The 21,200-nt window shown below is 38.7% G+C and overlaps 2 protein-coding genes across 4 annotated transcripts in view; one reads left to right on the top strand and one right to left on the bottom strand.

Moving 5' to 3' along the window:
• Nucleotides 1–21,200, bottom strand: part of Cep112 (centrosomal protein 112) — a 448,529-nt gene that overhangs the window by 265,172 nt on the left and 162,157 nt on the right. For both annotated transcript variants that reach the window (XM_057774090.1, XM_057774091.1), the window contains 2 exons: nt 18,120–18,227; nt 5,207–5,389 (listed from right to left, as the gene is read on the bottom strand). In XM_057774090.1, the coding sequence (XP_057630073.1) occupies nt 5,207–5,389; nt 18,120–18,227 (291 nt within the window). The remainder of the gene's footprint in view (nt 1–5,206; nt 5,390–18,119; nt 18,228–21,200) is intronic.
• On the top strand, nt 14,216–14,464 carry LOC130877143 (diphthamide biosynthesis protein 3-like). Of its 2 annotated transcripts, XM_057774094.1 has the most exons (2): nt 14,216–14,319; nt 14,395–14,464. In XM_057774094.1, exons 1-2 carry the CDS (start codon nt 14,216–14,218, stop codon nt 14,462–14,464), a joined length of 174 nt encoding a protein of 57 aa, XP_057630077.1. The 2 variants fall into 2 exon arrangements, with proteins under 2 accessions (XP_057630077.1, XP_057630076.1); XM_057774093.1 differs by having other exon boundaries at nt 14,216–14,464.

Below are 21,200 nucleotides of genomic sequence, written 5' to 3'. Positions count from 1 at the left end.
ACAAAGCATCTGAAGAAAGCAGATCATGGTCGTAATGAGTTTTATCAGATAACTTCCTTAAAAGTCCTGTTTTCTTTTTGCAAATAAAAGTGAATGGCGGAAAGTCTTTTCCTACCAGCCCTCTAGCGCCTAGAAATAACTTTGTACATTGCATCGAAATCCTCTTAACACTTAGAACACACTTAATTCTCCTCCACTTTCCCTACAATACAAATAGCTGGGTATGTCAGGGACAGCTATCAAAGTGTGGTGTGTACACAGCTGGAGCACAAGACAGCCACTCTGATGTGACTGTGTCTCTAGAAGAGGAGATGAAGAGCAGGCAGGGTGACAGTCAGCAGCTGCCTCATTAAGTTAGGGAAATAAAGAGTCACACAGTTTGGGTTTTGTAAGCAATTAGTTTGGTGTGATCCAAAGAAATAAAAGTCTTTACTCCTTTAGAATATGGGAGTAACAATAGATACTGACGGTGAAATACTACTTTGGTCATTTAGACACAGATATAAATAGTTGTTCTTCCTGGAACTCATTACCATTTGATTCTCCTGACTAAAAGTTTCGCAGTCAATTCAGAGAAGAGAATGTAAGGTAAGGAAGAAAGGCATTGGGAAATTGGCTAACATCTAACTTACTCATATAACTCAGCCATGTCTAAGTGGCTACTTTGAGACATCTTACTAGAATTCAGCCCAGCAATAAGGTGACAGCGCTAGAACCTGGTGGGGTTGTTAGAGAACACTCCCGTATGATCCATCATATCTGGTGGGGTTGTTAGAGAACACTCCCGTATGATCCATCATATCTGGTGGGGTTGTTAGAGAACACTCCCATATGATCCATCATATCTGGTGGGGTTGTTAGAGAACACTCCCGTATGATCCATCATATCTGAAAAGGTAGAGCTCTCAAAGTGGCTTTGCTCTTTAAGGAAAATGACATTCTCGTGAAATTTAGCTCATTAACATACAGTATACTACCTACACTTGTGAAAACTCTCAAAGATTCTAACATTTCCCCTCTGATACTTGAAAATGTTTAAGCCACAGAAAACATTATCAGTTTTATGTCAGTCCCATAAGATAAATTTATACCAAAATGAGAGTTAGGGAGAAGAGTCAAGGCTTTTCTCATTGTCAGGGACAGCTATCAAAGGCTTTTAGACTCACATACGTCACCATCTTTTCCTTTTTGTTGTGGCTTCTAGTAGGCTCACAGGTTAACCTCACACTTAACTACAGAACATTCTACAAGTGTAAATGTTCTAATCTGACCAACATCATCTATGGCTCAACTACTATTTTTGATCATAAAGTATGAAGTTATTATAAAATGTTGCCTATAGCCTTTTTGAATGTATTAGTTATACAAAGAAAAGTCAAACATTTTTGATAGAAAATGCTATCTGTGTTCACAAGTTGGTGTACCAATAATGATCAGATTGCACGGACTGCTCAGTACACCCTTTGAGAAATTTCAAAGGGTTATAGCAATGCTTAACTCTGTGCAGTACACAAATCTAAATTATAAATGGGAATTTATAGATTGTGCTCATATATGCAAATTAATAGAAAATACAATGTTGTTAAAGTGCAATTTTAAAAGTATAAATATCTTCTCAGGAAAAATTTTAAAGAGGAGGTCTACAAATTCTACATTATAGAATGTGCAGTAGGCACAAATTCTTAGTGTGAATAAAGCAAAATGGGTTGATTTACCTACTTACTATGCAAAAGTTATTTAATAATGATCAGAATCATGACTATCCGTTTAAAATATCAAAGATACTCAGTACACCAATGTTATGCAAAATCCATAGTGCAATATAAGTGGTTGGTTTAGCCTACTTTTAGACATTGCTAATAGCTTTCTCTAAGGCTGCTGTCCTGAGGAGGGCTGACAGTGCCTTGCCAGTTTCCCTGATTCCTACATCTGTTTATCCTGCAGTAGGTCACATGAACATTCCAAGGTGTTGAAGCCACCTCTGGTGTGGATTACAAAGGCTCCACAAAACTGTCTTTTGGTATTCCTATATGCCTCTCATTCAGGCTGTTCACAGATAAGAACAAAAAATCTCTAAAAGGTTCATCATCCTAAACTGACAATTGACAACCACAAGTCAAGGAAACATGTTTTATTTTTGTTCCAATTCAACATAATAAATTCATTATGTGACAATACAAAAGCAAAATAAGAACTGCATATAGAACTGTCATACTAGACAAAGCTTTGTAAGATGATATTTATAAATTTTCTTTATATTCAAATGAGATTGAATCAATCAAATCATTCTCCAATTTCAGTAAGAGAGTATTGGCAAATGAAAAATATTTGACAAAATCAAAGATTTTTACATGTGTTGATTTCTATTAACCTGGATGCTTTTTCTAAAACATGAGCCTAGACAGACTCAGACTGAACAAGTAAAACAATAGTGACAAAATTTGATGTGCATTTTAGCAAATATAATTATCACATGATAACATATCCTGCTGTTAAAAAGTCTGGAGAAATACAGCATACACTAGAATAATTAGTTAGTAGATGAGGTCATGGCTAACTGCCCTTAGATGTAATACGGGTGCCGACATTGTCTTAGAAAAGGGGACTAATGGAAGAAAACCTAATTTGTTGTGATTATAATGCTGTTCACGAAGAGGGAGTCATAGCTGGCAAGACGCACACTGCAAAGGGTAACCTCACAGTAATGGTTGTCTTTCAGCATATAATACACTACATATTTGGAAGGAGTTGAAATGATTTAGTTTTGACTATTATCCTCATTATCAGAGTCTGATGGAAGAGAGCAGCGAACAAAGCCATTGCATCCAAAACAGACAGTGCAGGGCAGTTCTGTAGCTAAGAACTGCAAGTAGTCCTTCTTACAAAATGGCCTCCAATGCTAAACCAGATGAGCCAAATTTAACTGAAAATCAAATCTCTCTGGAAATGAAAAATTATACAATATAATACCTAAGGTATATGAGGTCTTTTCTGCATCAAACACCACAGTAATTTTTGTTAACTTCTATTTTGAAAAACATCAAGCTGTTTTGTGTATATTTAATTCGTGAATGGAATTTAGTACTTCAAAGGTATTATACATTACATTTTTAGGCCACAATCATGAAAAGACATAATATAAAAATTTAAGAAGGAAACTGAGTTCATATCCTCAGTGAATCACCAGAGACACACATTATTAGTATTTTGGTATGCATAGATTTTTAAAATGTAGTTATTAATAAAAGTTCTTTAAGGTTGTATTCTCCAAACACAACTAAGCAACAATGTGTGCCAAGATATTTTTATTTTGCATAGGAATGAATTGGGTCTGAGTTTGCATCGCTTACTGCATTCCATGACAGCAATCCAAATTATTAAAACACTCTAAGAAAGACACAAAATATGAGAAATCTCCAAAACCAAAGCATCTGAATATGTCACAGAGTCAGTCCAGTTAACACTGTGATGAGAATAAACCCAGGGAACAGCCATATTGGACCATTCCTGTGGCTGAATTACACATAACAGTTCTAAAATTTCCCTTTTGTTATGATCAAATGAACCGCACCCTACATGGCAGATACGGCATATGCAAAAATCACAAAGACTGCCTATAAATTTGGCTTCTGGTGTGTCAGTTTTCCACCATAGCACCAAAATAGTGGGCATTTAAGCAAACTAATGAATTTTATTCTATCTATTATGTAATTTTACTATGCAAACAGATCCCATACTGACCCAGACCTCGTGTTCCTTATGGGAAGACAATGGTAAGGTTAACATTACATATGAAGAGAAAACATGTTCAAAAACATTCTTTAAAAATCATATGACTGAAAATTACAAGAACAGCATATATTTTCTAAGGGTTCTAATGAGGTTGTTAACAAAAATATAATGAATGTTGTTATAAACCATATGATTATCTTGGAGCCATGCGTACTGCATTAATCACCTTTCAGAAAGTATATAACCATAAAACAATCAAAATATACTTTCCCCATAAATGTATATATTGACAGAAAATCTGCAACAAGTATACCCCTATTGCACCAGTAACTCTCTGAAATAAAAGACAAATCAAGGTCAAACGAAAAACAACCAAGCCCAGTCTTTTCTTACCGCCATCGCTCGCCACTCAAAAAATTAACATCTTCTTTAATTAGGAATGTTTTGATGTTTAAGTAATTACGAAATTGCTTAAACACATACCATAACAGAAGATTTATTTTGTTATTTGGAAATTATATTATTTTGGAAGGAAGGATAACCAGGGCTTCTCTGTGCTGTCGTTAGCATGTTTGGATTTCAAGGGCAAAAGAGGTCTTTAGACCTAGTAGATGATATGGTTTTATTAGAAAAGAAAATTATCTTTTTATTGTTGTCAATTTCTCTTCAATTTTTCTTTAATAAAATTTCACAGCAATCTGCTCAAGAGGATATACTACAGGGCCTTGATTATATATCCCTTAAAGAATGTATTGTACCAAAAGATACATACCCAATACGATTTTTTTCATCTGAAATTTATAAAGATAATTTTCCATGCTGACAGTGCACATTTCATCCACAAGTTTGAAGAGTCAAATGCTACCACAGCTGGGGGTTATTCTGCCAAATGGCTTCCAACAGGGACTACAGAGATGGAGGCTAGGAGGCATGTGTGTGTGTATGCAGGGAAAAGCAACAGACCTGATGGGAAATAGCCCTTCTCTGGAGTCATTTTTATCAATTACCATCCAAGTAAGCTAATCAAACGTAGAGTCTGACGGAAAAAAGCAACAATAGGCAGGAAAGCAAATATTAAAGCAGCTGCTTGATTGCCTTCAGAGATTAAAACAAAAAGCCAGGGGTGAGGCTAATATATTTCTTAGGGATTTTCTAAGGCTGAGGGGAGGGGTAAGGGGCATACCTTTAAAAAAAATCATGAAAGGAACTGAGACAAGATTATAAAAAAGGGACCAAGTTATAGCGCGCCATGGGATTTTTAATCTGGCTACCTGTGGTTTCTGTAGTTAAAGCCTTATTCATCCTCCAAACGGCGTGGGGTGGGGGTGTGGGCAGGGGGAGAAAACAAGAAAATCACATTTATATGTCAGTTTTGCAAATGATCAAACAGCGTGCATCAAGAAGAAGAAAACAAAAAACGCTGATGACTTTTTAAAGATAGACACCCGTTTTAGCAAATATTATTGATAATTACCTGTGCATCTCGTTTCTTGGACTCTTGAATTTGATTTTCGTGCTCCATATTGGCAGCGCGAAGCTGTTTCTCCAGGTTTTCAATTTCCCGTTCATGGTCTCGGACTAGGCTATCCTTCTCTGCGTTATGCTGCTGTAATAGGTGCGTCTTCTCCTGTTCATGCTCCAGCTTCAGCTCTACTATCTGATTGGACAATGAGGAGGACAGTTCATCAACAGAACATCCTTGTCGTCATGACAACTCATGTACAGCTTAATTTTTCTCTAATTTGTCCAAATTGAAAATTTTATTTTTGCGTCATTATTACCTCACCCTTAAAATACCTTTATTTGATGGGGAGCATTTTTTCTAAACTCCTAATATTCAAGATACTTGTCATATTCAGGAAATCCTTTGCAATCTGTTGACACTAATGTCTGAATATTGAAAAGATTTGCATTGAATGCTAGGAATTTCCTCCCCAAGAACTGGGTATTGCTGATCAGCAATGGTTGTAAACGGTTAATAGTCAGTACGCTTTGCTTTCTGATTGAATATATAAATGTAAAAAGCAGAAATTAAATCGATCAGTTCCCTTTATGATTTTCCAATAAAAGATCTGAGTTAAATATGCATCTGGATTATTATATATACAGTTGTCTTTTAGAAATAAAATGATAAATTTCAAAGCTCTATTATCTCTCTGTCAGCTACGGCACACCAACATAAACAGATGTTATGTCTTCCAGAAGGGCACCTGCTGTGCTGCAAGCCTGCGCCATGATTTCATAAAAAGCGTTCTCTTCTCAGGATCCTTTCCCAGTCCACTCCACACTGGAGACTGTGACCTTGGCCAGTCTTAGCCTCTCCCTGCTAGACTGAATGGCAGCCTGAGACCAAGGGCCTGGTTGCCGCAGCTTTGATACTAATCCTCCCAGACTGCACACAATGGCACCCTACCTGGCCTGCAAACTATAGCCAGCCAGGCTGTCTTTGAAGCAGGTGATGAATAGGGGACTGCAGGAAGCCAGCTTCCCCAGTGAACTCCAGGCCACACAGCTGCTAACAACAGTCACTTGGATTTTTCTTCAGTTTTGGTGGATTTCGGGGAGGGGGTGCTGTTATTTAGAATATGTTGTGTTATTTTCTGCGTGAGAATCCATTTTCAAAAAAGCTAACAGTAGGAGCCTGCTCCAAATCGATCTTGTTTCCTGCCCTGAATCATCAGACTACCTTATCTTAAAGCTATAGCAGTCATTTCTCCAGCAAAGCACACACACAGCACTAAGTCTCAGAAGTCATTTTTCCTACAAAATTTTAGGCTTTCATTTCCTAATCACAAATCAAGTATCAAAACATAAACAAAGTTTGCTTTAGATTAAAACATATGTTTAAAAATATTTTGAGTTAGTAATCAAAAGTAAATTTATAATCATTCACAAATTTGTTATACTGTTTAGAAGAAATGTATGCTAATGCATGAACAACTTGAACATACCACTTATAAGCATGTTACAACAATGTATAAATAATATTGAAAACGTGTTTTTCATCTGAGACCAAAGATGCATTTTAGTGAATTAATTTAAAATTCGGGTGTTTGCCCTATCTTATTCCAGTGTTAGCAGTAAAGAGTAAAAAAAAAAAGTAGCTTTTAAAAATAATATATATTAAGTAACCAAGTAGTAAATAAAAGTTTTTTATTATTTAAAATAAATAGATACGTTTTATTCTGTGATCCATACAACTAAAATACTAATCCCAATTGAAGAGAAAGATTAAAAAGTGACCATTGCTGGAGCAGATTTTTAGCAGCTAACTATGAATTATTGAACTGGAATATCTTTAGTTCTTAGACACATTATTATTTCTACTCAGTGTTATAATATCAAGTATCATTATAATAAAATTTAAAAGATTAATCAAAATTATTCAAGCACATTCTATAATGAAGTAAAGCAGAAAGAGGCATAGAAAGTTCTACTTGGATCTTTGAGAACTTTTTAAAAATTGTGAGATGGTTATGATTTAAGATTGATAGAGAGTAGAATATTTATAAGTAGCCAAATAGCCTGGGACTAGAAGGAAAGAATTACAGAATATTTTCCTCCCAAGGACATAAGCCAAGAAATAGGACTGAGGCCACTAGTAATAATGTCCGATTGTTTATCTTCCCTTTATTTTACAACAGTTCTGTATACAATGTATGGGGTTATAGTCACCCCATTCCTCTTTGGTATGCCCCCTTCCTTTATTTTGAATGTTGTCTTCTCACCCAGTCCCCAAGTGGCTACATGTAGAAGGAGCTGCGGGCCGCTCAGCTCCCGGCCACCGGCTAGCTTACTGGGCCTCCTTATAAAGTACAGTTAAAGGGTTGCTTACAGGTGTGTAGGTACTCCCCCCAACAGGCTTTTCACACAGGGATGAGGGGTTTTTTACAGCTGTACATAGCTGGGGCTCCTCTAGCTTAGTCTTTTCTGGCCTATATACTCTACCCCGTCACAGAGGCCAGGGTAATTGAAGGAGCAGCAAGACAGTCAGATGAGGGTTTATGACTCTTTCCATCCTTCAGTGAGGAATTCAGGAAGGATTTTCTGTTTCAGTGAAGCTCAAGTTAAGTGGAATGATCGGCAAAATTAGTTAAGAATTCACCTTTGTAGGTGGAGCTCAACTTCGGGATAGGGACCATGTCTTAACTTTAAATTCCTATTAACTCACTTTATGTCTGTCTCTCTGAAGCACATGCAGTTCTAGGTGAAGTGCTGAGTGCCTGAATCAAACATATCACTGCTGTTGGAAGAATACTAACTAACTAGAATAACCCAAGTTTGTCAGTCAGTATGGGACTGAGAAAAACAAAACCGGTCAAAGTTTAGAAACTCCTCCTTCAACTGCAATGCTTCATACACTTACTTTAAATGGAACAATGTGGGATCCAGGAACAAACAAAAAATAAAATCAGGGTTGGTAGTGTTTGTGTAAGCACGAGGACCTGAGTTCCACTCATAGAACATGTATACAAAAGCCAGGACACTGTGACATGACTACAATCCTAGTGCTGGAGTCGGGACAAAAGCCAGGTGGATCCACAGTGTTCAATGGCCAGTCAGGCAGGACTAGCAGGTGAGCTTAAGGCCAGTGAGAAACCCTGTAATAAATGAGGAACAACATCCGAGATTTGACTTCTGACCTACACATGCATGCACGTGCACATACCACACATACACACAAAACAACAACAAGAACAAGAACAAACAGAAGTAGTCAGATGAGGCTACTTCCCTTTTCTCAGCACCAACTGCCTTGTCCACTGTGGAGTCCATGCCCATGAACAGACTGAATGGCTGGGCAGTTTCGCTGCCGCCCAGCTGAGTCACCACTCACTGGGGCCGTCCACTCTCTTGTACAGATGCTGCTCCCACAAGTGCCTCATCACTCTCTGGCCATTAATTTTTCATTCTTTTAGCTCATTATTACTTATAAATATGCCTGGAATCTATTTTATTTTTAAAGTCTTTCCCTTAACCCTAGAAGACCATAGCTGTCATCTCATTTCTCTGCTCCGCTTTCATTCTTCAGAAGGACTGCTCATAGCCTCTCTCTTATCCATACTATCTGGGCTCTGTTCCCACACTCTACTAGAACTGGACCAGTTGACTAAAGATTTGCATGCCAAAGTCAACAGGTCTCAGTTTCCAGCTAATGCTCCCTCTTGGCAAGGCCTGAAACAAAAGGCTACTCACTTCCCTTTCCTTGAGGGGACACTTGTGTGTGCTCCATGCAATCATACTTGAATTCTCCTGTCACCTCGCAGGCTGTCCCTTCTAAGACTCTTCTGTTGCTGTGCCTACCTCTTTCCCATCTCTAACTGTTGTCATGGCCTTGGGTTCAGTTTTGGAACTTTCTCTCTATGTACTATTAATTCAATGTCTGTCACAACCACTAATCCAGTTGCCTAGTGGAAAAAAATCTAGTCCCATCTAACTTCCATTCCATAAGTACTGACAAATCCTGCTGCCATACAGATCCCCAGTGTAACTACTTGTCATTGCCCAACTGCTCCTACATGGTCCCAGCCGTGGTGGTTGTGTTAGCTTCTTTGATAACTTAATTCAGTCTAGAATCACTTGGGAAGAAACAATTATTGAGAAATGTCCTTAGCAGATTGTTCTGTGGAGCATTTTCTTTGTTAGCAATTGATGTGAGGGGGCCCAAACCATCATGGGTGGTGCTGCCCCCAACTGGAAAGTCCTGGGTTCCATAAGAAAGCAGGCTGAGCAAGCCATGAGCTGTAAGCCAGTAAGCACCCCACCTGTCCTGTTTGAGTTCCTGACCTGATTTTCTTCATTGGTAAACAACAACATAGAAGTATAAGCTGTAATAAACCTGTCCCCGTCGTCCCCTCCCCCCCCGCACCAAGTTGTTTTTGGTCATGGAATTCTATCACAGCAAAAACCCTGACTAATATAATACACTGCTCTCTTGACAGACTCCTGCTACCATCTCCCAATGCACTTCTCTCCTGCTTCCACTATAGCAGACACAGAAATATCTGAAAGCTAGAGAAGGCAGCCCTTGCTCAAATGCTCCCATGGTTTCTCATACCCCAAATGAAATCCAAACTCCTATAGTCTGTTGTATCACTGGATAGGATTTGCCCTCTCCAACTTCATTCCTGCCAACCTCCCTCAGCTCACTCCACTCCAGTCACAGACCAATCTATCGCAGCCTCAGGAAGGTTCTTCCTTCACGTCCTTCAGGTCTTAATTCAAGTATGGGTTCATTAGAGTCCTCAGTTGTCAATCTATGTAAAAATGACTCTCTTTAAAACAGCTCTCCACTCACAGTCAGAACAGCCAGCTTTATGGATCTTGAAAACAAAGGTCACTGCCTCATATTAAGTTACTGAATTTTCAAAGAAAGAAATTCTTCATTGCCATATCCTGATCCTTTGGAACAATGGTTAATGCAAAGCATTTCTTCTTAAAACATGAATTAATAAATGAGAAAACACTGACTCATGTTCACATTTTAACCAAACAAGACAATGCAAAGAGTGAGTTAGCTATGTTACTACCCAGGAAGAAATATTAAATGAATCACCTCTAAAGTGAAACACATATAGTCCATATTCTGGTCACTGTCTTTACCCTTGCCGACTTAATTCCTGTTCTTTTTACCAGTCTTTAATCTAGGTGGAAAAAAACCTCAGTTACTCCCCTATCTTTTAACAACATACACAAATAAAAGGAAGACAGAATGTGCTGACTTTCACAAAACCCGTCTCCACACCCAGACACTTGGCCTTGTCCTCATGACCAATGCCTGTAGCCTCACTACTTGGATCTCTGATTTTGACAATTCATGACCAGGAATAGAGTTCATATCCTGAAGCCTGTAGGGACAGTATGTGCCAGAGGAAAATTATTTGTTATAAATTGTAGGTCTGGGGATATAGTTCAGTGAGAGAGAACTTACCTAGCATACATGAAAGCATGGATTCTATCCCAGTACTGGAAATAAAAAAAACAGTAACAAAAAAAACAAATATATAAGAAAAGCTAAGTGAAACATTTTACAATAAATTATATACATCTAAAAATTAAAAATTACATAAAATTATATTTTGAAGAGATTTTTAGGGAGACTCACAAATTCTTGGTGACTAATAATGAAGAAACATTTTTTCCTAACAATGTTTCGCCAGCTCTTTGTGGAAACACTAAAGTAATGTAGTAGTCCCACTCAGATGAACTCTTCTGCTCCTTTAACTCTCTAGTCTCCATAAACACACTTGCCCTATCTCAAAAGACACGACTCCAGTTATAAGACCTCATGAGTGTGTTAACAGAACACCTATGCCACCCCATCCCTCTCTAGTTACAGCAGGGGTCCTGTCCCTCTGCTCCAGCCAGTAACTCAATCTGTGATTAGGCCCTGCCTACATGTCTACACTTTGTATGACCCAGGCCACTGAATGAATGAACCCCCCCAACTCTCCCTCCTGCGTTCTATTTAGTAGAATAAACAGTCTCCTTCAACGCCCCACCTGGTCTTCACTGAAAACTTCCCATTTGTGTATCTTGCAGAATGGTCAGTTTGTCTCTGCCACTGTGTTTGTTGCCAAGACATTTTGTTTCCAATCATTCAGATTATGGCCTTGCTAGAGATGGCACCGGTGTTTGTTTTTCACAATCACTGACAACAAACACTTATTCTTTCTGAAAATTGTGATCATTTGTTTATCAGCAGAACAACATTTTTCTTTAAATGCTTTGTAGTCTAAAGGGAAGATATAAAATAGAAGATTAAAGAGAGATAAGATAGAATTGCCAAAAACACATTTCCATGGTTCAGGAAATCCTAGCATGCCTCGCTGGCTGTTTGTTTCCAACATGAATGTAGTCTGTGAAAGAACAATTAGAATTGTCTTTCTGTTCCAATGGCTCATACAGGAAAGAAACAGGAAATCCTGATGGAAGCTTGGGCTTTACAGGATATTTGTGAGTATTTATCCCCTGTGTTTGATGTTTCTCTTCCACATCTGTACACTCTGGGCCCACATTTGGCCCACTTGTTCTTTGCTTTTCTAACATCATTACAGCCCCCAGTAAGTTGTGTTCTATACAGGAGGGGCTCACACCAAGCCTGCTGGAGGAAACTGAGGCCCAGAGGGCACAACTCTCCCACTTCCTCATTATAAAACCCAAGGATTGACTGGGAAGGTGCTTCTGAAACTTTGCCACCAAAAACTTTTCCAGCACTGCAAATGACTTATGCCCACATCCCCTCCCCCAGGACCTGAGGCCACAGCCTTAAGTAGAAAGCAAACTGAAAGCTTCGTTGAAAATGTCCAATTTCATATTAAAATTTTGTGAGAATTTTGCATTTTACAAAGCAGCAAAGTCTATGTTTTAATATGAATATTACTTCAATAGTAAAACCATATGCTTTCTGTTAAAATAATCACATGAATCCCACACTCCAGGAGGAATATAAGGAGCCTTCCACAACCCTATTTGCTAACCACCCTGCGGGGTTACTCTGCCCCAGTGAGAGAATCATGGGCTCGGGTAGAAATGCCATAATCACGGTGTCTCAGTGTTCACCTTTGGAGAGAAGGAAGACAAAATGGTAGAAAGCACGTCACACTTGAATATGAATGGGAACTGAGAAAATAGGTGGAAGTGTATGAGAAAATGTGCTAAGGCAGATACGTAAGGAAAGACTCCGTCATGGCACACGATTAGTGTGCATCTCTCATGGAGAAACTGAGGCCAGATGAGCAGAAAAATCACAGAATGTTCAGTATGGAAGGGACCTTCACAATGGGATAACTCCAAATGCAAAACACGCCTTCCCAACCCTCCCAACAGATACTTTAACATGCTCGACACTGGGAAACATACTTTCTCATAGACTTTCAGTGCACATTTGAAAGTTCTTCAATAGAGAGCTACCTTGAAACAATTCCAACTGCACTGGGGTTCCATTTCTGCTCCCGGAACTCCCAGCAGCAGGTTTAGAGTGGAGGCTATGAGAACAGCTCAGGTTCTAGTTTGACCTGTCACCTATTCAGCGTGGAACTACAGCTAGTGATATACCTGGACATGCTTGTGCTCTAGACCTAGAAGATGGGGGAAATGAATAAAGACGGCTGCCCCAGCAGAACACTGTCAGGATGAGCATGTACAGGAACATGAAGACAGAACATGTAGAGAACAGTGCTTGGCCCAAAGGAGTTCCGGGGGCTGTGGCCTACAGTAAAAATGGAAGATACTCAATTCTCTTTAGTTTGGTGATGGAGGAAGGTCATTGGTTAATTAATAAAGAAACTGCTTGGCCCTTATAGGTTAGAACATAGGTGGGTGGAGTAAACAGAACAGAATGCTGAGAGGAAGAGGAAATGAGTTTAGATGCCATAGCTCTGCTCTCTGAGGCAGACGCGATGAAGCTCCGACCCAGGATGGACATAGGCTAGAATCTTCCCGGTAAGCGCACCTTGGGGTGCTACACACATTAATAGAAATGGGCCAAGCAGTGTTTATATGAATACAGTTTGTGTGTTGTTATTTTGGGGCATGAGCTAGCCAAGTGGCTGGGAGCTGAGTGACAGGAAGCGGCCCGCAGCTCCATCAACAGTTTGGTCTCTTCTTGGTTAGATAATCTAATGCTTTAAAAGTTCTCTCTCACATAATTCCTGACCTTGTTATATTCTATGCTCAAGTTTGTCAGGGCTCTACATAAATATGACCCGAATTTTCACTGCTTATGTGACATAAGATGTAGATAGACTAGGATCATAGCTATTTAAACACCCTGTCTTGTGGTCCTGCTCACTGTGTCCCCCTGATCTGATTCTTTCTGTCATCTCTCCTTTCACTTCCCCTCAAATTTCTGCAGCTGATATTCTAAGCCAAAGCAAAGCACAGCATCTCATGTTTAATCCCAGTAAATAAGCTACTTAATTTCAGTCCATTTGAAAGATCAGAAAATTGGGGGGGGGGGTTATCCTACATATTAACTCCCTGTCTGAATTCTTCAACAAGCTTGATTCTAAATCACCACTTGTGATTAAAAAACACCTGTCTCAGTTCAGTGACTCCTTTAAAGTTGGCTCTGTAAGCTGTCACTTCACTGAGGAGTTTCTCAGAGTGCCTTCATGCTGACCCTTGTCACATTGCTCATGAAAAGCAGACAGGCCACCTCTGCTGTGGGACAATGGTCTGTACCCTGTCACTTGTATTTAGTAGCCAAACAGGAAGTAGAGGTGGGGCGACCAGGCAGAAAGTAGAGGCAGGGCAACGAGAACAGAAGAATTCTGGGAAGAAAAAGAATCAGTCTGCAGTCATGACCCAGCCACAGAGGAAGCAAGATAGCAGCAAGATGTGACCACCTCGCCAAAAAAGGTATTAACACAGACAAGAATTATGGGCTAAGGATTGTCCCTGCTGCCGGGTGGGTCGGGACGCCAGACCTTCTGTGCCCCAGCGGAGTTAGGGGCACTGATGCAGTTTCTGCTCGGTGACCATGGCGGTGTTTCACGACGAAGCGGAGATCGAGGACATTGGATATGATGAGGACTCGGAGACTTATTTCTACCCCCGTCCCTGTGGGGACAACTTCTCCATCACCAAGGAAGACTTGGAGAATGGAGAAGACGTGGCAACGTGTCCTAGCTACTCTCTCATTTTAGAAGTGATTTATGACAAAGATCAGTTTATGTCTGGAGAAACAGTCCCAGCACCTTCAACCAACAAAGAGTTAGTTAAATGCTAAAGAAGCCCTCAGTGACCCACATCCTGGGCAGCAGGCAATGAGCCCAGGTGAACGGATCAAGTGCTGAGTGAGCCCCCTCTCCACAGGACAGCTCTCTGGGGCTTGCTCTTCCGTGGGTGGGCATCATCATCACCTGCTGAATTCTCCATAAGAAATGAGCCCGTGACGTCAGCCCTGGATTCCATGTTTACATGGATTCAAGGAAGAGCCTTGTGAACTGGCGCATTTTCTTTCTCCTGGTTGCACCATTTGAACATCTTAAAACTAACTCATTTTTCTGAAAATAACATCATCTACTTCAAAAAAAAAAAGAATTATGGGCTAATATAAGTTATAAGACTTAATAAGAAGCCTGAGCTAATAGGCCAACCAATTTATAATTAATGTAGACCTCTGTGTGTTTCTTTGGGACTGAATGACTGCAGGACTGGGTGGGACAGAAACCTCTGTCAACATACCTCCACTCCCCTTTCCCTAAAATTCCACTGGCATACCTGGGTCAAAGAGGGAAATGAACTTGGTTTAGTTGGGTTACTTTGGGGTATACTCAGGCTCACATGTTGGGTCACTAATGTGCTGTCATTTCTCAAAATAAACATTCACAGTAAAAACCTGAAATTTATAGACTGGCTTCTGGAGAATATTGTTCTAACCAATAAATTTTTCTGCTAAGAAAATTTTCAAAGTTTTAAAGTTACCACATTGACCATTATTTGGCTAAAATGTATGTTGTGTATGCCCCTACATCTTTCCATCACCCTCCAATCACAAGCTACACTGCTTACTAAAATATTTGAAGCTCCATTTTCCCGAATGCCTCTCTTACACCACTAGGATTATGGAATAATCCTTCATTTCTCACTAGACCAAGCATATGACAGTAGAAATATACATTATTAAGTTGGTATGTTTCCAACTGACTTTTAGATGCCATTACATAATAATCAGAAATTGACCACACCATTCTTCTACTATGTAACTCCTTTTAAAAATCTGATTTGAAAAATAACCTTTGTACTGAATCTTACAGTTTGAAAATAGCATGTTATCCAGATTTTGGTGCCTTTGAAAACAATCCACTGCCATTGTTCTTGAGTTCTCAGTAGTCCTCATTGTCCGCTATGTTCAGCGAGTCCGGTTTTATCCCATGCTTTTTCAGACCCAGGCCAGCTGGCCTTGGTGAGTTCCCGATAGAACATCCCCATTGTCTCAGTGTGTGGGTGCACCCCTCCCGGTCCTGAGTTTCTTGCTCGTGCTCTCTCTCCTTTTGCTCCTGATTTGGACCTTGAGATTTCAGTCCGGTGTTCCAATGTGGGTCTCTGTCTCTATTGCCTGGCAATGGGTTTTTGATCCTATTGCATGTACTGACTTTGTGGGAGCCTAGGCAGTTTGGATGCTCACCTTACTAGACCGGGATTGAGGTGGGTGGTCCTTGGACTTCCCACAGGGCAGGGAACCCTGATTGCTCTTCGGGCTGACGAAGGAGGGGGACTTGATTGGAGGAGGGGGAGGGAAATGGGAGGTGGTGGCGGGGAGGAGGCAGAAATCTTTAATAAATAAATAAATTAATTTAAAAAAAAAAGAAAACAATCCACTAATGCTTTATCTTTTCTTTTCAGATTTTCATACTTATTTTTACAATATGTACATGTCTGTGTATATGATTTGAATTTATTTTCTATTTCATTAATTACACTTAAAGTGTAATGTAATATTAATGTTCTATATTTTTCTATAGCTTCTTGGCATTAATAGTTCTAATGCCTTAAGTACCTATATAATGCAATACTGATTTGTTAATTTCAAGTAAAATGGGTTACCTAAGGCATTATGGGAAAGTCTGCATTCATTTCACTTCAAACCTACAAATCTGTGTTCACGCCATAGAAGTGTGTAGTCTTTCAAATTATTTTTGCTAAATTTATATGTATAACAGCACGATATAGATACATATCCTTTAATTTTATACAAATGAGATAATCTACATGGTGTTCTAAATGTAATTTATTCCTCTTATCAATTTGCATGTTTTGACATAGGATTGCATCAGATAGATTTAGAGTGATATATTTCACTTGTAACTTTCTATTACTCCAAATAATCTACAGACACACACACACACACACTTTGTACACATGTGTAGATACTTCATAGGGGAGGTTCACCTCCTCCTCTCTTCCATTTGATCCAGTCCACTTATTTCCGTGTTCTTATACTCTAACACACAATTTAACTTGGGACCCTGAGCAGGTCACTTCACAACTAGGATTAATAATAGAAAGTTATAAGCGAAAATTTTTCAACAAAGAACATATTTAAGGTCCAAAATGATATGCTAGATTCTAGAGAAATAACAAAAAAAGTGATGTGGGCTAAAAAGATGTAAAGCCTTGAGCACAGGTTAGATCTTACAGGGCGGGCATGAGTTGCCTGTTCCAAACAGAGGATTGTCAGATTCTAAACAGGAAAGACCAATGTACTCTTTTTCTAACTAGATGCGATCATACCATCCCTATGGAAGTAACTCAGGCAATTATTTTCGCTAATATATTAAGATTAAAACAACAACCCTCAGGACACATATCAGATCAGGCATGCTTTTTACTAAATTCAAGTAAACCACTAATTGCTATCAATTAGTAGAGGAAATAAAATCCAGTGATCATAAGGGATTAATTAGTTTTGATATGGTACCTGCTTAATGGAGCTTAAAGTATAATTTAAAAATTATTCTTACTTTAAGATTCCAAAGATTTAAATATCTTTAGAAATAAATTTATTAACCTGTGCTACAAATCCAATTAATGCTTTTCCAGATGTTAAATACAAGCAAATTAGATAAATAAAAAAATTAGTAGTAGTTAAATATTCTGGAAAACTTTCACAAAAAGAAGAGCTTTTGATTTTGAAAATCTAAAATCTTTCCACTGTAGTTTGGGTCTACTTCCCGGCTCCCACACTTGGAACTTTCTCCCTAAATTTCCCTGACCTGCTCTGTCAGTTTTCTTCCTCCCAGCTTACTCTCTCTCTTCTTGGGGTCTTGGAACTTTCTGTTTCCTCTGACTACAATGCTGTGCCTCAGAGACCTGGAAATTCCCTGTGGTGTTCTGAGGCCTCTCAGCAGGGATTCGGGCTTCCCTGATCACCCACATATTCATGCTGCCATGCTGGTAATCAGGCTCCTGCCCTGAGATGGGCGAAGACTATGCGCATGCTCTTTTTCTCCTTTTTACTCACTTTTCAGAATCACATCAACTCTTATTCATGTGTTGACTGTCTACCAAGATCTAGAGCTCATCAGCAAAGGGACCCGCCTCCTTGACAATGCCTAGTGCCCTTAGCAGAGGCAGACACAGGGCAGGGACCCAGTGCCAGCTTGTAAATGAGTGAGCAAGTCATCCTAGGGCTAGAGGGAATCAAGACCCACAATAAAGTTCACAACTAAATAGTCAGAATAATAAACGACCTGAATAGGCTTCAGTAGAACATTAAAACTTTTGTGTCTATGTTTCATTACAATTTATTAAATATTTTACATTCATTAGTGGTTGTATTTTTAATTACAGAAATTTCTCTGATAAGAAGAGATGGTTAAAAGAGGGTCATATGCCTATCAACAATTAACTGGTACCCTGAAAAGGAACGAAAGGCTGACCTGCTGCTCATGTCTCTGCTTGGCGTCTTCTAGCTGCCACAGAAACTCCTTGGACTGCTTCTCGCGAAGAGACTTGGATCTAGTTAGGTCTGCTTCCACCTTTTCCATCTGTGAAGTTAAAAAACAAATTTTTAAAAACCTTGTATTTCATAACATAAATTTTGCCCATCCTTTAAAATCCCAGACCTTAAACACCTCAATAACCAGTAATGAAAAGAAAGTTGATAAAATAATTAAACATATGACAATTTATTTTAGTATATTTTAATAGTTTCAAGAAGGAAATTAAAATTGGTACATATTTGACTATGTTCTATTGTTCTACTGTTATAAGAACATTAAAATATACTACATTGAAGAAATAAAGAAAAATCTATGTAATCATCACAAGATTTTAAGAAAAAGCATCAGACAAAATTCAAAATTCATTCTTGCCAGGCAGTGGAGGTGAATGCCTTTAATCCCAACACTTGGGGGGTAGAGGCAGGCAGATCTCTGTGAGTTCAAGGCCAGCCTGGTCTACAGAGTAAGTTCCAGGACAGGCTCCAAAGCTACATACAAAACCCTGTCTCAAAAAACCAAAATGAATCAGTAAATAAATAAATGCAAAGTATTTTTCCTTTTAAAATGTGGTTTTCCCGTATTCAGCCTAGGCTGTCCTCCTGTTTCAGCCTTCCACTACCAGGATTGCAGGACTGTGCCACCACCAGTAGCTACTGAAAGCCAACATTCCTCCATCACTGGAAATTCTTGACAAATCAGACACAGAAAGAATGTACTGCAGCATAATGATGAGTTAATAAGCTCCAAACTAGCATCATAGCAAACTGTGAAAAACTGAAGGTTCCTCCTCTAGAATAAGGCACTAGAAAAGGATATCCATTTTCACCCGTTCTCCATAGTTCTGGAGATGATAGAGCAAGGACTTGCTGAGACAAATGAAATCAAATGAAATCATCACTGATCCTGCAAATAGAAAAACCTAAAGATGTCACTAAAAATTTTTAGAACTAATAAATGAATTTAATGAAGTTGTCAAATATAAAGCAGCAGTCTAAGACCAGGAAGGTTATTATAGATCACCACAAAAGAATTGAAGAAAACAACCCCACTTAGATATGTAACAAAATCTAATGATTAGGCATAACTTTAAACAAACAGCTAAAGAATGTATGTATCAGAACTATAAAGTGCTGATAAAATAAACCAAAGAAAATAATTCAATATAAAGATATCCTGTGTTCTTTGCTTAGAATAATTAATAGTTTTTCAATGTTTACACAAATCAAAGTGATCCATAGATTCAGTGAAGTCCTTATCAAATTCCAGTATCCTTTTTCACAGAACTGGATATAGGAAGCCTAAAATTTGCAAAGGACCATTAAAGATTCTGGGCACCTCAAGCAATTTTGAGCAAAAAGAACAAAGCTGAAGCCATCACACTATCTGACATCAAGATATACATTGAAGCTACAGTAATCAAAACAGCATGACATTGACATAAAATCAGACACATTGACCACTGGAATGTGAGTCTAGAAATGAACATGCAGTTGATTTTCACATGCACGCCAGGATCTCACAGACAAAAATTTCTTCAAAAGATGTATTTGAAAAATTGTCTGTCTACCTTTAGAGTGTGGAACTTGATTCTTTCACACAATACACACAAAACTCAAAATGGATGAGGGATTTAAACATTATACTTGACACTGTAAAACTATAGGAATAAATATAAGGACAAAGATTCTTGACATTAGTCTTTGCAAAGATTTCCTGGTGCAGCGACAAAATGAAGAGTCAACAAAGCAACAGTAGACATGAAAGCAAAGGTTCCTTTACAGCTGCTGTGACAACCCAGTGAAGAGACACCTAGACAGTGGGTGGAGTGCATTTCACAAAGGGTCACTATCAAAACACAGCAAGGAACCCAGCCATTTAAAACCAGACAAAGGTCTTGAACATCCAAATGGCCAACAGATTCATGAAAAGAATGTTCAATAACACTAACCATTAAGAAAATACTAAATTAAAATCATAATTAGCATCTTAGACCCATCAGATCGATTATTATTCAAAAGATAGCGCTGAGAAGAAAGCAAAATAAAAGGAATTTCTGAGACTGTTGGTGGGTACATAAATTAGCACTGCAAACATAGAGAACACTACAGAGCTTTCAAGTAAATGCAGAACTGTAATTTGATCTGGCATCCAGTAACCATATATATATATATATATATATATATATATATATATATATATAGTAACTGAAATGGCTATGTTGAAGAGATATTTGCACTCCTGTGTTCATTGTAGTGTCATTCATAGTAGCCAAAATATGAGATGGCTCCCAATATTCACAGACACAAAACAGACCTGGGTTCATGCAAAGCCGAGTCCTGTCCAGCCTCTGAAAGGAAGGGCAGCTGCCATTTGCAACAACATGGGAGGAGGTACCATGTTAAATGAAATAAACAAGTGCAGGAAGATAAAGCTGCAAGGTCTCACGTGTAGAATTTGACAAATTCAAGATAAAGGAACAAAGAGGACAGTGGCAGAAAGGGGGAAGAAATGGGACATGTTATTCAGGACAAAGTTTCAATGACACAAGAGGAGTTCTAGTGATCTGCTGCACCAGGAGGGACTTCAGTCAATAATGCAAACCTCAGGATCCATCAATCATCTTACCACAAAGAAGGGAGGTATAAAGAGTCTAACTCTCCCATCTGAGCCATCCACATGATGGAAAGATATGATATGATCCACCATAAATATATGATGGTGACTTGTGAATTTAAGAAATAATGAAATCATAATATTTAGAGACAAAAAGTTTTCTTATAAATCCATGAAAGTAAACAAAAGTAAAGGCAAGAGAGAAAACAGGAGATAGCAGACCTGATCCAGATCCTAAAAACCTAAAAATAATAAATAAATAAATAATAATTAGTAAACAAAAGTAAAGGGACAGGAAAGAGAGAGGGCAAACTGGGTATGGCAGACTTGATCCACTTAGGTTTTTTGACAAAACTTCACATAAAACAGATTCTTGCTTATTACTTCAGTACAGACAGAATATAA

The sequence above is a fragment of the Chionomys nivalis genome, chromosome 7 (genome assembly GCF_950005125.1).
Source record: "Chionomys nivalis chromosome 7, mChiNiv1.1, whole genome shotgun sequence".
In the NCBI taxonomy this organism is placed as follows: domain Eukaryota; kingdom Metazoa; phylum Chordata; class Mammalia; order Rodentia; family Cricetidae; genus Chionomys; species Chionomys nivalis.
The sequence above is the reverse complement of the archived record's forward strand: the minus strand, read 5'-3'. Positions and strand labels throughout refer to the sequence as shown.

Excerpts from the sequence above, each read along its gene's own strand:
- LOC130877143 (XM_057774093.1), top strand. The coding sequence starts at position 14,216 with ATGGCGGTGTTTCACGACGAAGCGGAGATCGAGGACATTGGATATGAT.